Source organism: Stegodyphus dumicola, chromosome 9 (genome assembly GCF_044657685.1).
Source record: "Stegodyphus dumicola isolate Sdum_Otavi_A_Nest chromosome 9, ASM4465768v1".
Classification (NCBI taxonomy): Eukaryota; Metazoa; Arthropoda; class Arachnida; order Araneae; family Eresidae; genus Stegodyphus; species Stegodyphus dumicola.
In genome coordinates this window covers 41284712-41302876 of record NC_140776.1, presented here as the reverse complement: position 1 = coordinate 41302876, position 18165 = coordinate 41284712, and the positions used below count along the sequence as shown (strand labels likewise).

The window sequence follows — 18165 nt, the reverse complement described above, 5'->3', positions numbered from 1 at the left end:
AGCAAAAGTAGCAAAATAATGAAATTAATTTAAAAATAATTATAGTAGTTTTTGCTAAAACACATTCTTCAACTATGCTTTTTAACATTCTTTATCTTGTTTATTTTTCAGAATCAAAATATAACTCGCCAATATGAAAAGTAAATACACTTTTTAATATGAGAAGGGAAAATAAAGTTTTATTTTAATATAATAATGTTGATAAGTCACCCACACATAACAAACGTATTCACATTCCATAAACGGTAAAAATGTTTTTAATGTAATAAAAGGAACGAATTGAAAAAACAACCCAAATATCTCCCAAGAGTACATAAATCAATACATATTTATTTGGCAATGAACTAGTAAACTGACAATTTTTGATAAATTTACATAAATTTAAAATTCAAAAAATTAATTTTAAAGACTCGATAGTTTTCATAAAAATACGAAAATTTCAGAAAAGTTGGTAGATATGAATCATCCCTAGTTGCTTTAGAGATGGGAGAGTCAAAACTCTCCACGTAAATATGTAGCCTACCTCAGATGTAAATTATTCTAATAACAGTAAATGTTTTATCCATATCTTTCGCCCACACTCTTGAAAAGTTTCCAGATTTACTGATAACAGTGAGTGGAAGTCTGATCTTTATGAAGTTTGGTAGCTGGAATATGGCAAAACATATGAAGGCTTTTTGCCAAAGCAAAACTGGCTCATATTCATGTTACATATGGGGAAAATCATGAAAACAAACCTTGCAGCCAGCCTGCTTGCCTGGGACTGAAGTCACAGTATTCAGTGGTCTTAACCACATGGCCAATGATGAGTTGTTACAAACCAATCTATAGGATCTTTATGAAGTTTGTGCTTTTTTAGCATAATGTAACTTTAAAAGGCAATGAATTAGCAAATTGAGTTTTTGATAATTTGACATATGTTTTAAATTAATAAAAATTAATTTTATATGCAAGGTAAGGTTTTATCATAAATCATGCTTAGAAGCGTGGCCATAAGGTCAAGGTCGAAGTTTAAAAACATTTTTTTTTCAGTGCAAACAGATGTAACCTGTAACACCTGTTTTAAAAGCTGGATGATCACCAATTAGGTAGTCTGAAACTTCATTCTGGGATGTCTGACTGTTTCTTATTGTTCACAATACTAATTTCTGATGGTTCAGTGAAAAGCAGCCTGGTCTTACTTTCATAAGTCAGAAGAACAAAGTTCAGGACCTTTTGAAATACTCTCCACAATTCAAAACGTTTAAGAACCAAAAATCATTTCTAATAAATCTAAGTACTTTAAAAGACCACATGAACTTTGATATATTATCAACATAAATTTAGAAGACTCTAAATAACACTATAAAGTTTAATATTGTCATATGCAGATAATTTCCAGCCTGATAATTTAACTATGTTTAACATAAATGATGATAAAACATAAAATAAAGACTTCTTTTATCCTTTTCATACATTTTTTATGAGTGAATTTGTCAATGTATGAAATGTTTTATAGATTTTCAAGTGATGCTTGTAAAAATAATAATATACTAATTAATAGCCATAATCATAAGATATTTTTATTTAACAGCTCATTTTCAATTCAAAAAATTCTACATTATAAAACATATACATTAAACATCATAAACTCATCTAGTCATAAAATAAGTATTATGAATACCAATTCAGAAATGGGGTTTCACTCAAAATTCAAGCAGTCGCTCATACAAGACAATGTCATACACTATTAAAATTTTCATACATAGGGATACACGTAATATCACGTAATCTTTTCACATAAAGATTTACTCCAGCAATTTACAAAAAAATTGATAAAACTAGAGATAATGCAAGATTTCAATAATTCAACAAATATTCCATGATTTCTTGGAAAAAAAAAAAAAAAAATTAATACATTTATATGTAAAAGAGAGTTAAGCAAATTTAATTTATATGACCCTGGAAGTGTAAAAAATTTACCAATTTTGTCATAAACTGATAAGTAAAATTTTATTAAGATACTTGACTAGCAATTCTTATATTCAGACTAAAATTTTTGGAAAAGTGACACAGAACTATTCCTTGCAAAATAAGTAACAAATTTTCTGGATTATATCAATTTGGCCTTTAAATAATTAAATTTATATTTAAAACAAATGTTATATAGTATCTTGAGAGAAATCAACATTTACATTAGGCTACAAGGAAATATTTTTGATTTGAAGATAATGTACAAGAAAGTCACCACAGATAGTTCAAACTAAATGTAACACACTTAGCTTTGCTTACCTTCTTGCAGTATATAACTTTGAATAATCTTATTTTACATTCTTATTAGATGTTCTCCATGAAAAACAAAGTGATAAGAAAATGAATTGTGTTTGCAGCTGGCAGAACACTGATTTCTAAAATATAAACATTCCTTTTTAAACAGTATAGAGAAAGATTTGACAATTTAAAGAAACATGAACTGCACGCATAAAGCACGTGAGCATCCTTTTTCATCTCAGCCACAGCTTTAATCGCAAGGCATCTACACCATTCAGATAATATCTAAAAAGTCTCTTGTCACGAACAAACCCCAGATTTTCATAAAGTCTTAGAGCAGGTTTATTGGTTATTTCAGTTTCTAAAACAACCTAGAAATTTAAGAAATATACATTAACTTTAAAAAATAGTAATATTCTATAAAAATGATAAGAGAAATTGATAAGGGGGGATTAGAAAAGAATACATCTAGCACGACTAATTTTAAAGCTTGCAAATGCAATCCATTAAAAAGATAAAATAATAGCAAGCAATAACTATCAGTAAGATAAGCCCTGCTTAATAAAGAAAGTAGTTAAGTATAGTTAACCAAGAGCTTGAAAATTACAAGCTAAAACAACATGCAAATACTATCAGTATTATTTAATGTTATAGATATTGTATCAAACTGCCGAAATATGAATATTACACTCATGAAAGCAGTGATGAGCAATTAAAATTTTAACAAAACTTGCAACTTATTGAAAAAAGGTTAATTTGAAGTATAAACAGCATGCCAAATTAAGCAATTCCCTTGTCAGATAACGATTTTAATATGGTAACCTTACTTTTTTCATTATTTCAGAATTTTTTTTAAATATTTTTTTTTGGGGGTGGGGGTAACTGGAGTCTATGATATTGATAGATATTTCTCTCTTGATCACACACTGTCTGTTTTTATTGCTATTTGTTAATTTTAAATAATTTGAAATGCGTTAATTTAGCATTTTTCAATGATTTTCAATGGAAAAGGAAAAGCCTGTGTTTCAGTGGCACGGAAAAGGGTTTCATTATGAAGAGGGCTTAATATTATGTGCTCAATGATAATATGGTTTGGTGGAAAGAAGAGAATAATGGTTTTATTTGAGTGTTGTAAAGGTGGAAGAAGCTTTTAACTTCTTGCGCATAACTAAATTTCTTGAAAATGGCCTTTATTTTTTTTATGCATATAATTTTTACCAAATACTTCTTTGTTATAGCAGCCCCCGAGATTGAATTGCCTATCAACTTAGAAATCTTGCAAAAATCTGGCTGCATGTACTCATACTTTGCCACATAATCATAGCACTGTGTCATATTTTTACTCTCACTGAGTAATCTTACATTTTTCATTTTTGATGAGGTTTTCAAACTAGCATTGTTTATTAAAAATATATTAACTTTTTTTATGAATATAATGCTAACAGTCTTTTATTTACCAAGTAACAAGGTGAATGTCATATAATTTTTTTCAAGAAAGGCCTTTTACCTGACAAACAAGTATGAGAAAAATGACCACAACATGAAACTTTATGTTAACGATAAAACCATTTGGAAGACCAATGTTAAAAATTACAAAAAGGGCCTCCATTTTGGAAACTGGTTCAGCTTTTCCAGATTATCGTTTTTCACTGCTATTACATTTTTGTATTCTTGGGCAGAAGAGTTGACATGCATGAAATGGTGTAATAAACAACTTAATACATATGAAAGTGCTGCAGCTGGGCAGAACAATTACATGTGATAAAATAATAAAACTGAAGATAAGGATTCTTAAAAATATTCTTAGGAAATGACATATGAGCATTATTGTTATTGTTACATATTGTAATACTAATTCAGAAGTCAAACAACAAAAATCAGCATTATATTTAGACAGGACTAGTTTCGATGGTTTTACCGAACCACTATCCTCAGCTGCAAAACCGCAAATGAACAAGATAGGAAATAATGATTAGATAAGATAAGTAAGTCTGGACAAGAATAAGCAGTGGCGCCATCTGTTGGTGAAACCAGAACTAAAACATAATTTCTTTAAGAGCCGAAGGCAAATTTGGATTAGAATTAGGATCGTTAACTAGAACAGAAAAATTTTTATGAATGTGAAATGCCTCTAGAAAATCCAGTCCTCCAATGGAAGATGTTTTTTGAATAATTCTGGCAGCAGAAAAATTGAAAGTGTGATTTTCGGACCAACAATGTTGAGCAACAGAAGACTTCTGTGCTTCCTTTTTTCTAACATATGCCTCATGTTCCTTGACGTGAAATTTTAAGGCTCTCTTCGTTTGGCCAATGTAAATTAAACCACACTGGCAAGGAATCCTGTAAATACGCCAGGAATTCATATCCGGAATGGGGTCCTTGAGTATGGAACTCGGAATTTTATTGATGGGAGAATAAACAACCTGAAAGTTAAATTTCTGCAAAATACGTGCAACTTTATAGTTAACTTTATTTCCTTGCCAGTGCGGTTTAATTTACATTGGCCAAACTAAGAGAGCCTTAAAATTTCGCATCAAGGAACATGAGGCATATGTTACAAAAAAGGAAACACACACTTTCAATTTTTCTGCTGCCAAAATTATTCAAAAAACATCTTCCATTGGAGAACTGGATTTTCTAGAGGCATTTCACATTCATAAAAATTTTTCTGTTCTAGTTAACGATCCTAATTCCAATCCAAATTTGACTTCGGCTCTTAAAAAGAAATTATATTTTAGTTCTGGTTTCACCAACAGATGGCACTACTTGTTTATTCTTGTCCAGACCTACTTATCTAATCATTATTTCCTATCTTGTTCATTTGCGGTTTTCCAGTTGAGGATGGTGGTTCGTTAAAACCATGGAAACTAGTCCTGTCAAAATTTTGAAATATAACGCTGATTTTTGTTGTTTGACTTCTGAATTAGTATTTATTCGGCGTGTTATTGTGTTGTTTATTTTTACATTTGTGCTTCATCAGCCTGGCAAAATTATAGCTGAAATCTTGGCACAACTCTAAAATTCCCAAATATGTTTGGGGGACCATTATAATAAAGAAGTACTGTGTAATGTACACAATACTGAATTAGTGAAATTTTTAAAAATTTTTTTAACCAAATGAAAACAGACTACTATATAACAATCACGTACTGTTATGTTATTTATAATTTTTAATATAATTTTTTTTTCATTTTAAATAGGTTTCTTCTGAGAATGTTTGACTAAGTTACAATAAATATCGATAATTTTGCGATCTTTTTGAAAAAATCTCTACCTCATCCTTTACAAGTAACTTTGACTAAAACAAAATTTCACTAAACAAATTTTAATTAAATGCTTTACTTTTTACCAAAATCCTAACACAGAAATAATTTTACTTAATAAACATTTCAAAATAATTATAACAAAAACTTTAAAGAAGAAAAAATGACAAAACTATATAAAATAAAGAGTAAACTTAATTATGTGGTAGAACGTACGCTAGTAGATGATGCGTATTCTTCTTTCCCCTTAATTTCAGAAAGTTAAAAAAAAAAAAAAAAAAAAAAAAGATTTTTCAAAAAGGTCCTTATATAAGTTTAATATTAAAACCAAAATATGTTTGTCAATATACGATTTTGGCACACAATATGTGTGCTTTCTAGGAGTCAATATCAAGATAAGAAAACTAAATTGTGACTCTAAAATTAGAGACAGATTTAACTAAGAATGACTCTGGTGAGCCCCCTATAGCCTACAACTGCGTGAAGGAAATATATTATCTTTTCAAAAAGTATTACAAATGAAAAAATATACAAACCTCATCCGCATTATCTTGCACCATAGCATGTATGGCTTTCAAAACTAAATTTGAACCTAGAAAGATTAAACAGAACAAAGTTAAATACAACAGACATACAAGTATTTTACTTATCTTTGTAAAACCATAAAAACTTTCAATATATCTAATTCCACCCTTCTACAGATTATACAGTCAAAAGTCGTTAATTCGGACACCCATAATCCAGACGTCAAAGCTACAAACTTTCGGCGCATGTGTCGCGTTGACACATGTGCATAGGCGTTAACGTGCGCGCGTAAGACCTTTACGGCTGCGAATATGCTTGTGCGCATGCTTATAAAACGTTTACACATGCACGTTTAATGTATAACGGACGGTGTAAGCTAAGCTAAAATTATCTAATTGAGTTAATGTTGCAGATTGTGTTGTTCCTAAATCTTCGAATTGGATCCGGCTTGTTATTTTTTGCAGACTGTTAGAGTAAATTTATAAAAGTAAGCTTGAACTTTCGATTATATCAAATAGAATTTCCGATATATATTATACTAATATGTAAAGGATAAAGCGAAAGTATGTTTTGAAATACGAAATCTGTTTATCAATTTCACGCTCCTGTGCGGCAGGTGGTGGTAGGGGAGAAACGGCGCGGCGCACAATGAATTGGAAGTTGATCTGTCAGCACTATCCTTATCTTCAGGGCAGATGTTTTTATTTTATTTGGCTTATAATTCCTTACTAAATGTAGTATTTCATCTTGATGTACTCCGTCTTTGATATGATTTAAAACAAGTTCCTCGTCATTATAATTCACTTCTGACAAATTAGTCGGTATTCTCGACACAGCAATTATAGGACTTGAAGAGCGGAACTTTGTAACTAAACAAGAAATTATGTCTGTTTAATAGAATTAAAGAGAAAGTATTATCGCCTGAAACGAAGCAACTTAAACAACTTACATTGAAAGAAATGTCAATAAAGTAAACAAATAAATATTAAGCTTTTTCTTTTTGTAACTTTTGATACCCTTTAGATCATAATTGTTCTTTATGTCATAAATTATGGTTTCATATTTTTAATTTTGTAATTTCTGCATGCCATCTTACCAGATTTAAACTGATGATCTATAATCTGGAATCGCCGAAGTCCCGACGAGTCCGGATTAACGACTTTTGACTGTAACAGAAAGGAATAAAGATTTCAAAAGGATAACAACAGTTAACAACAGAGTGCTGTTTAGCCAAACTAATTCGTGTACAGCCATTTTTGAAAATTCATGCAAAAAAATTTCAGTAATTAAAATTAAATGCTATTAAGCAAAGGCAGTACTCATCATAATACACTCATGTATCTACATTATAAAATACATATGACAAATAAAAGCAGAAGAGGTTTTTTTTTTTTTTTTTTTTTTTTTTTTAATGTGGTACTATTTGCTTGTCCTTATTCCCACCAAAAAGTCAGAAATTGATTGCTTAATTTGGACAGAAATGTTTGTTTTGGCACCTTCACATATACTATTTTAAAAACGCATACTATGCTCCCTACCTTTTTATATTAATTTAAAAAATTTAACAATTACCTTTTCCAAGAAATCTTTTGTGCTGTTGTTTTCTTCATGCATACGAAGGTAACTCAGAAATTTGTGAGATATGTGCAGACAATAAGTGGCAGGAAAAAGTTAATGATAAGACTTGAAAATACGAACTATTTTAGCCTAGCAGACGATTTTTTATTGACCAACTGCAAGTAGTTTAGCATAGAATAAATTTTAGGCAGAAGGACAAATGGAGTTAATGCAAGAATATTATCATGCTTTTATTTTCCATTATTTTAAAGTTAGATTAAATCAAAAAGAATGCGTTCCAACGTCTACAACTAGCATTTGGAAATGAAGGTCCATCTCGTGCTACTGCATTCAGATGGTTTACAGAATTTCAGAGAGGTCACACAACTCTCTTCAGGATAAAGAACGCACAGGAAGGCATTTTACCCTTTGACGCATGCGATATTATTTTTATAATTTTTTTAACTAAAAACTCTAGAAATTGAATATTATGATCCTAGAGACAAATAACATATGAATTTAAAAAAAATCTACTCTTGCTCATTGTTCTGTGAGTGGTGGTCGCACTGTGAAACCACCGTGCGTCTAGGACTTGAAACTTACTGAGGTAAGTGTTTGGTGTCTGAAAGAGTATTGCTTGGCAGCATTGTTTTACACCAAGCAGAGTTTGGCTTTAGTGTAACCCTAAAGTTATTTCGTTTTTGCCTTATTAGTATGTAGAATTTCTGACTTGATGTAAGAGCATATGGTTGCTCGCTTTTAGATAAGTTACGTAGGTAACTATAAGCACATGCGTGTGCTAGTATTCAATAATGTTGTTTTTGTTAAAATAAATTTGTTATTGTTAATATTACAGTCCACTTACTGAAGTTAAGTTACATTAAATAAGTTTGAGCTATCTTCGGCAAGAACAGTTTGATCTCACGTTAGCCGAAGAAGAAAATGGCTACTAATATTGTTTCATTGAATCGCCAACACGGCGTAGTGAAAACGAAACTCGGAGCTTTGATAAAATTCCTTGATGAGTATAAAATGGAGGAGAAGAAACTCAACTATGATGTTATTATGAAGACTAAATTGGATTCTTTGTTTGAATTAAAATCTCGGGTTAAACAACTCATACTGGAATACACCAATTTGCCAGAGGAAATTGACTTGAAGGATAATCTAAGCATTACACAAGAATTGGAAGAAAGCATCGAAGAGTTCGACGTAAGATTTAGAATTTTTCTTTCTAATTGTGAAACAAATAATAAAGATAAATTTGAAACCAAAACTGTTTCTAAATCAAATTTTAAACTGCCTCATTTACCTCTTCCTCAATTTTATGGTAAATATGAAGATTTTAAAATTTTTAAAGTGCAATTTCTGTCTATGATTAGTAATAATAATAATTTAAATAATACTGAGAAACTGTTTTATTTGAAAGCATCACTTAAAGGGGAAGCAAAAATGTTAGAATCACGTCAATATACATTTGAGTCGGTACTTTCTGCATTTGAAAGCAGATATGAAAACAAAAGAGCAGTAGTTGATGCCTTTATTAATAATTTATTGAACTTTGAAAAAATAAATGACTCACCTTCTCAGTTGAGATCACTAGTAGATAACGTTAAAAGATGTTTGAGATCTTTAAGTGTATTAGAATTTGGTAGAAATAATTTAGCTGATGTTTTGATATTAAATATTTTATTGCATAAATCAGATAGAGAATCTAGAAAAGCATTTGAACTAAACGTAAAATTAAATGAAATTCCCAAACTTTATGAATTTTTAGAATTTCTCGAAGAAAGAATTCGCATTCTTGAAGAAATAAACAAAGTTAGTTTTCCTAAGCAGAGCTATGCTACTAAAGTATCAAATCAATTAAGTCGCTCTAGAAATTCAAAATCCTTGGTAACTAAAACAAACCCTTTTCGAAAGTGTCTTATGTGTAAAGAACGGCTGATCTGTAAAATATGGTAACTAGTAGTTTGGCGACATTTTGGAGGCGATAAAGGTTACTACCTGGGACTTTGGTAATAATGTGAGCAGTACTCAGTTCCGATTACGCATTATTTTGTGCGAGGGAAATGAGAGATCATGGGATATGTCATGTGATATTAATGGACGAATTACGGTTCTTTAATCGGAAAAGGGGGGAATTTGGAAAAATATCTGTGTCTGTATATTATTTTGTATTAAGCTTCATTGTGTGTTGTGTGAAGTAGGGTTGAATAATTTTAGGATTGTATGGTGCTGTCTAAAGTGAAAAATCATACGAATGTTTGGAAGATGAAGGTTTTAAACATCTTGCTGTGAACCACAAATATTATTTTAAAGATCCGGAAACAGGTGCACATACCAATACAATAGAGGGCACGTGGAGTGCTATAAAAAGCGCCATTCCGAGGCATTGTGCTTAAGAGAATTTTGCTTTTTATTTAGCGGAGGAAGTGTGGAGGAAAAATTCGCAGAAAAAATCGTTCAATAATTTTATTGAATCCATAATAAAAGTGTATCCACCATGTAAGCAAGATTCTGAAGAAGATTAGGTAAGTTAGTATTTTTAATTATTTGAGGATATTATTTTTATGCATTGTTCTAAATGTAAGGTGGAAGTAAAGTAATTTGGTATTATTGGGAAAATTGTTATTAGCAATGATTTAGTTTAAAGTAATTAGGATTGTAAGCTAATTTTTATTAATTTAATGTATGTGCTTATTTATATTTTAAGTAGTGTTTTTGAATTTAATTATATTTTAATTAAATGATAGTGATTTTGTGAATTTTATGTTTGTAGGAATTTGGTATACATTAAAGTGGAAGTAAATGTGCATGGAAATAATTTAAATATTTGACACTAAGTATTTGTAATGCTTGCGGTATGAATTCGTTGGTAACGTTTATAATATAATAGATGATTTAGAGGTAAAAGTTTTTGGATATTTTATTTATTTTATATGTGGAAATGTTCACATTTCGAAAGGGTATGTACTTTCTCGCGATCAGGTAATTTCATATATGTTCTTTTTACTGGGTTTAAAGATTCCAGTGTACATGGATATAGTGAAGAGTGTGCGCAATGCCATTTTTGTGTAATTCTGGGATGTTTTTTTAAGTAAAAATAAGTCGACATGTACATGGTTTATGTGTATGTGTTATTTTGAAAAATGCGTAAGGAGTATGGTATTGTGCACTTTTTCCCAATTTTGCAGTGAATATTTGTCATGATTAAGCAGTTTTGTTAGATAAAATTTCTAGCATAAGTGTAATTCGGCTAGTAGATTGTTGGAAGAAGTGTTCAGTAGATAAAAAGAAAAGAAACATGTTTCTACTTCGTGAAGACAAAATGGCGGTGGGGAAAAAAAAAAATAGAGGGTTGCTGTAGGAGAGTTGGTTGCCAAATTTTCGCCAAAAAATCGCCAAGTTACCATAATCTAAAGATCAACCGCACATACATTAAATTAATAAAAATTACCTTACAATTACTTTAAATTATTGCTAATAACAATTTTCCCAATAATACCAAATTCCTTTACTTCCACCTTACATTTAGAACAATGCATAAAAATACTAACTTACCTAATCTTCTTCAGAATCTTGATTACGTGTCCGATAAACTTTTCTTCTTTCTGTTTCAGGATCTTATATTTCATACTTATATTTCAAAATCATACTTATATTTCACAGCAAGGTACCAGGTAAAATAAATAACTTAATAAAACATCTTTAGGTACTATTCCGTTTTGAGGACCGTAAAAAATCGCCAAATTATTGTTGATGCCAGTGCTGCCACAAATAATTGCGGCAAGCCTAACGTAAGAAAGGAAATATAATAGTAAATAACAAAGATTATTGTTTTAATTTAGATGAAAGGTTAATTTCATATAATATTTTTTTATTATTATAATTTATATAAAAAAGGCTAAACATAATTGAATGGAAGCATAAGAGTAGATAACTATTTCAGATTATTATAATTTATATAAAAAAAGACTAAACACAACTGAATGGATTCCTGCATTGCTATTTCGCTACCGAGTTATCGCTAAAGCATAATTTCATCTCGTTGGTTGTTTTAAACATAATTTTCTAGAATGAATGATGCCTTTTCTTTGAAAAAATTCTATTTCAGACTTTTCGTCTTGGGCAATTGCCAAATTGTTAAATCCGTAGGATATATAAAAAAAGGATTTAATAATTAAACTAGTATTTCAATGACGTCTTAAGATATATAGAACTATGTAAACATACGCAATTTGAAATCAGCGCGTACGCTAGATTTGGCTTGCTGTTAAATGTGCACGTTTGCTAGATTTGGCACTTTAGCGCATGCATTTTTGCTGCAATTTTTTTACGGTCCTCAAAACGGAATAGTACCCATCTTTATTTCTATCTCGCACAACCTTAAAGAAACATTTATTACTACCCTTTTCAATACCACTAAATACCCATTTCGAATTCACTTTAGTTACGGCCATGGGATCCAAAAATTCACGAACACTGTTTCACACAACACAGAATAAAGCCAAATACAAAATTTCCAGATTTTTACCTGATTTCCCCCCTTTTCCGATTAAAGAACCGTAATTCGTCCATTAATATCACATGACATATCCCATGATCTCTCATTTCCCTCACACAAAATAATGCGTAATCGGAACTGAGTACTGCTCACATTATTACCAAAGTCCCAGGTAGTAACCTTTATCGCCTCCAAAATGTCGCCAAACTACCAGTTACCATATTGTAAAGATCAACCGTATGTGCTCATTTATATTTTAAGTAGTGTTTTTGAATTTAATTATATTTTAATTAAATGATAGTTATTTTGGGAATTTTATGTTTGTAGGAATTTGGTATACGTTTTAGTTGAAGTAAACGTGCATGGAAATAATTTAAATATCTGACACGTTGGTGACGTTTATAATATAATAGATGATTTAGAGGTAAAAGTTTTTGGATATTTTATTTATTTTATATGTGGAAATGTTCATATTTGGAAAGGGTAAATACTTTTTTGCGATCAGCTAATTTAATATATGTTTTTTTTACCGGGTTTAAAGATTGAGAAAATTGTCATGTATTTTCGTGAAATTTTTCTAATTTATGAGAAAAAAGCAGTGTACATGGATATAGTGAAGAGTATGCGCAATGCCATTTTTGTGCAATTCTGTGCTGTTTTTTTTAAGTAAAAATAAGTCGTCGTGTACATGGTTTATGTGTATGTGTTATTTTGGAAAACGCGTAAGGAGTATGGTATTGTGCACTTTTTCCCAATTTTGCAGTGAATATTTGTCATGATTAAGCAGTTTTGTTAGATAAAATTTCTAGCATAAGTGTAATTCGGCTAGTAGATTGTTGGAAGAAGTGTTCAGTAGATAAAAAGAAAAGAAACATGTCTTTACTTCGTGAAGACAAAAATAGAGGGTTGCTGTAGGAGAGTTGGTCGCCAAATTTTCGCCAAAAAAACGCCAAGTTACCATAATGTAAAGATCAACTCGACTATTGAACAAAAGTTTGATAAATGAAGTTGGAAAACAAAAATATTTAAGAAAAATAAAAGGCAATTAATAACAATATGAAATTAAAGATGTTTCCTTATACTCAATTAATAATTAAAAGCTTTAACTTTCAGAAATTATCTTCTAGAATAATATAAATAGTTGGTCTTAAAAGAATTTTTGACAAGATTTTACTTTGGATACATCACAAAATGATTTTTATGCACTACTACAACTATTTCAATTATCAGAGTTTCACTGTATTAAAAGTGTGTAAGAACTTACCAATTTTTCTTTTCCTATAATTTTCATCAACTGCTAGCATTGCTATATAACCTCGGCGACTATGCTTCTTATGCACATCCAGCTTACACACAATGGCACCAACACAACGTTCTCCATGTTGAGCCTAAATGAAAGGCTTTTACTTCACCATAAAATTTAGAAAACAGAATGGTATATTACTAAATATTTTAATGGTGTAATAGGCACAATAAGTGCATTTGAGTGTAATCTGAAGTGCTTTCACAAAAACAATGACTTATTTAATTTTTTAAAAAATCATTTATCTCTGTGCATTGGGTAATATATATATATATAAAGCAAATTTTCATACATACATTTTTAACATTTGTGAGTGTTACATTGAAAAGGTTATAATAATTAAGTATCAAATGTAATTTCAGCTTTCCAGGTAAATATCACACAACAAAGGAAGTTGAATGAAGACCCCAAATTTTAATTTTGATAGGTACATATTGTCATAACAGAAAATAACTAAGATTTAATTACATGGAGATATCTTTCAAACGAGTTTTAGGGAAAATAAATAGCTTGTAGTTTTAGGACACTTCTAGAAATGATCAATGAGGAATTAATTACACTTTGCTAACATCTAATTTAAAAAAATTCCAAAAGCAAATTGATAATTTATAATTTGGCAAATTTAGCACACGAAACATTAAAAATTTATTAAAATGTGTTCCCTCATATACAATACAGATTTATATATTGCTTGGCATTATAAAATAACACTGCAATTAAAATGAAATACTCATGTCATTTTATAAATTTCGCCAAAAAATATTAAACTTTATTTTACCTCAGCCTTTATAATTCTTGGAATAGTCTTACTTCTTTTTTTATAGTTTAATTTCTACACATGATAAATATTTTACGGAAAATACTTACCAAGAAACATAGTTTGGGCCAGTTGTGAATAAAATATCTATATGTGTAAATTGAATATGGTTCAGATAAATCTTTTTGTATTAACCTCATTATATCTGGCATTTGACTTTCAGATTCATAACCTAAATATGTTATGCTCACATCATTTTCTACATCTGATCCTGATGATACACTTGATATTTCCTGTACATTTTTATCACTTAAAACTTCACTATTATCATTGAGTGTATCATTACAGTATTTTTTTTCTGTAGATGACACGTTACTAGATAAGGTATTTTGGGAGGAATCACCGGATTTCTTTAAATTGTCTTGGATTGATTCGCTTTCGGTCCTTTGAATGTCTGTTCTATTATCTGTAGTGCTTTCTATACACGTCCTATTATTCATTTGATCTATATGGGCATTTATTCTTTCGAAATTGCTGCACATCCTCATACCATTCACAGAAAAATCAACACATTTCATCTCATCATGTAATAATTTGCTACACCCATTTAGTAATCCACAACTGCCACTGCGATCTCGAGAAACGCGAAGTTTTTCACGTACTTCATCTGAAATATCGGAGGATGTAATAGCACAGTTTTCTTCACAATTTTCATTAAAATGGGTAACAGAAGTTTCATTTTCTCCAGATGTGGGGATGTAAATATTCACACATTCACCATTCATTTCTGAACCTCCAACGTTTGAATCATTAAGCCTAACAGCTACGTTCCTTATGCTGATATCCACAGACGAATGTTCTTCCATATTTTAAAAAGCTAAGTATTAAAAATTAAACAAACACCACCTAAGAGACATTACATTTAAATATTCGATTAAAACTTTATTAGCACAGAAACTTGTACAAGACACAATACTTCGCATTTAGTTTACTTTCTCTTTTCGTACAACAAGGACGACTAGCGATTATTAAACGATATAGTACTTCAATCCATTTAATTTATATAAACTTTTGCTTTTGCAACAATCAGATGAATCAAATAATATTATATATTATCCAAATGATATGTGTTTATAAATAAGACTAAAAAATGATACAAATTTAAAAGTTTCTAGCAAAATTTATAAACGATTTTACTTCATTTTATTATATCCCCATCAAAAATTATATTCTTTTTATCTTATTTGAAATAAAATTTAAACTTCACTTATAATTCAGTTAATTTCTATTCATAATTAACAGTAGTCAACCTTTTTTTAGATTTGTTATTAACTGCAAACTGTACATTTTGACGTAATAAAATCTTGAGTGGTAGGCAGAAAGACTTTGCGGGTGCAAAGACATCTGTCTGCATTGTCTGTCTGTCGGTAACTTAACTCAAGGTTTTTCCTAGTTCTAGTTTCTGGTGTAAATAAGTTGTCAGCACCGAAATATGTTTCTTTCTTTTTTAAACTTCAAAATAATATAATATGCTAATTAATAGAATCATTCATGAATAAAATGTATCATTTGATTTCTACATGATGACCATGTTGAAATATTTTTTAAGTTGTCTTTTTCTTAGTTTCTTCTGTAATTGTGATTGTCTTCACCTTTCTGGCAATTGGAATACCGGCCAGTTTTTTAAATTTCTAGCAAAATTTGGATTTCAGAAGACTGATAATCATGATCACATAAATACATTAGGATTTATATATGGAAACATAACATCCCAAGGTTATGACGCTAGTGTTAAACATAAAGCTACATTTGTTGTAGTTGATCGACAAAATTTTTTGAATTTTTATCGTCAGAGGGTTAAGTACGATTTTAATAGAAATGAAGTCTGTAAAGCAATGTTTGAGAAAATTGATACTGTTTCGTATGATCGAAATTGCAAACAAAATGGAACTGAAGATTTTTTAAGAAGAGTACCATGTCCCATCAATGAACTGTGTGAAGATGAAGATTCACCTGAACGGGTTGTGAATGGTTACCAGTTTACGTATGCTGTGCAAGATAATAATCAAGCCCGGTAATTTTTTTTTTGAATTTCTTTGTTATTTAATTAATTTATGCAAATGTTTGGTATTTCATTCATTGTTATACTATGAAAAAATGAAGTTTTGATGAGTTATTAAGAAACTGAAAAAGTAGAAGAAAGAAATTATATTTATTGTAACAGCATATAAATTTATGAAAAGCAGCATGCTTAAAAAGGAATATTCACCAAAATTTTAGAATTTTAATAAAAAGTGGGGCTTAATCCTAGTATACGGTGCACATGAGAGTTGGCGACAATTTTTTAAAAAATTTTTGGTGATGAAACCTCACTTCTGGTTACCATGATGATGTTTTAACTGTGTTTTAGCTTGCTGATCTTATTTAAATGAAAATAGATTGATGTGTACATGGACAAATTTAAGGCAGTGCGCTATGCTTAAATTGTGAAGTTCTAGGATGTTTTTTTAAGTGAAAACAGATTGATGTGTACATCATGGACACAGAGTTTGTGCAATTCTTTAACTTCTTATTTTGGTTTTGTGTAGCGGCCATCTTGAAATTGTGACTTCCTGGCGCCGATCTTGGCGTCAAAAAAGAATCGCCAAAAAACAAGGGGCATTCAACTGTAAGCACACAGTCTAATGCATTTCATTCTTAATTTAAAATTTAGCAACTAAAAAAAATAGTTACACCTAAAATTTTATTATGATGATTATTCTTTTTCTCCTCATTCCTCCCTTCCTTCCAGTTTTATTCATTTCAAAACAGTTTGTTAGTGGTAACAAAACTACTAGTGAAATAAACATCTTCATATTATATATGAAATTAATATGCAAACTCTTAAATGTGTGCAGGACCATAATATGTTAAACTATTACAAATATATTTGATACTTGTTAAAGCAAGCAATCACTGCTGAAGTCTTGAATTTGAAATTTGTTGGATATAAATTGGGCTCTTAAGTTTGCCATTCGTGACAACTAATTGTATATAAATTGCGCTTTTAGTTTGTCATTTTTGACAACTAATTGTGGTTGCTGTTTTACAAGGAAGTATCATATATTTTAATAATGCATTCAATTATTTAAATTTAGTTTTTAATAATTGAGTGGTACCATATGCAAAGTTTACAAGAATAATAGCCTCATTCCTCCCTTCCTTCCAGTTTTATTCATTTCAAAACAGTTTGTTAGTGGTAACAAAACTACTAGTGAAATAAACATCTTCATATTATATATGAAATTAATATGCAAACTCTTAAATGTGTGCAGGACCATAATATGTTAAACTATTACAAATATATTTGATACTTGTTAAAGCAAGCAATCACTGCTGAAGTCTTGAATTTGAAATTTGTTGGATATAAATTGGGCTCTTAAGTTTGCCATTCGTGACAACTAATTGTATATAAATTGCGCTTTTAGTTTGTCATTTTTGACAACTAATTGTGGTTGCTGTTTTACAAGGAAGTATCATATATTTTAATAATGCATTCAATTATTTAAATTTAGTTTTTAATAATTGAGTGGTACCATATGCAAAGTTTACAAGAATAATAGTTAACTAATTATTATCAATTGTACATACAATCTTACAATAGTTTTTAACACATGAGGATTATCAAATTCTGAATTGAAGTTTAAATTGAATTTATTTATTTCTTCCAGTTATAAAAAGTTTATGTTTGTGCACTTCTGCAGCTTTTGCACCTAACAAAATTGTTAGTAGCACTACGTGTACATGGATAAAGTTAAAAGAGTGCGCAATGCCATTTTTGTGCAATTTGGGGATTTTTTTAAGTGAAAATAGGTCGACGTGTACATAGATAAAGTCAAAGGAGTGCGCAATGCCATTTTTGTGCAGTTCGGGGAATTTTTTTTAAGTGAAAATAAGTTGATATGTACATGGATACCGAGTTTGTGCAATTGTTTGTCTTGTTATTTTGGCTTTGTGTAGTGGC

General features: G+C 29.9%; 2 protein-coding genes across 3 annotated transcripts in view; one reads left to right on the top strand and one right to left on the bottom strand.

Moving 5' to 3' along the window:
* Positions 1-1540: 1540 nt before the first annotated feature.
* Positions 1541-15200, bottom strand: LOC118188504 (uncharacterized). Its single transcript, XM_035358939.2, has 4 exons — positions 14273-15200; positions 13367-13490; positions 6050-6105; positions 1541-2621 (listed from the first exon to the last, which is right to left on the bottom strand). Exons 1-4 carry the CDS (start codon positions 15026-15028, stop codon positions 2484-2486), a joined length of 1074 nt encoding a protein of 357 aa, XP_035214830.1. The 5' UTR covers positions 15029-15200; the 3' UTR covers positions 1541-2483.
* A 360-nt stretch (positions 15201-15560) lies between these two features.
* LOC118184262 (integral membrane protein GPR180) overlaps positions 15561-18165 on the top strand; it is a 91706-nt gene continuing 89101 nt past the window's right edge. For both annotated transcript variants that reach the window (XM_085823354.1, XM_085823353.1), the window contains exon 1: positions 15561-16236. In XM_085823354.1, the coding sequence (XP_085679480.1) occupies positions 15743-16236 (494 nt within the window). In that variant the 5' untranslated portion in view covers positions 15561-15742. The remainder of the gene's footprint in view (positions 16237-18165) is intronic.

Bases quoted from the DNA above. Each gene is read 5' to 3' on its own strand.
- LOC118188504 (XM_035358939.2), bottom strand. From the start codon at position 15,028: ATGGAAGAACATTCGTCTGTGGATATCAGCATAAGGAACGTAGCTGTT. The intron at 6,106-13,366 runs GTAAGTTCTTAC...TAATCTTTCTAG, and splicing joins TTATAGGAAAAGAAAAATTG to GTTCAAATTTAGTTTTGAAA. The intron at 2,622-6,049 runs GTTTGTATATTT...TTAAATTTCTAG, and splicing joins TGCAAGATAATGCGGATGAG to GTTGTTTTAGAAACTGAAAT.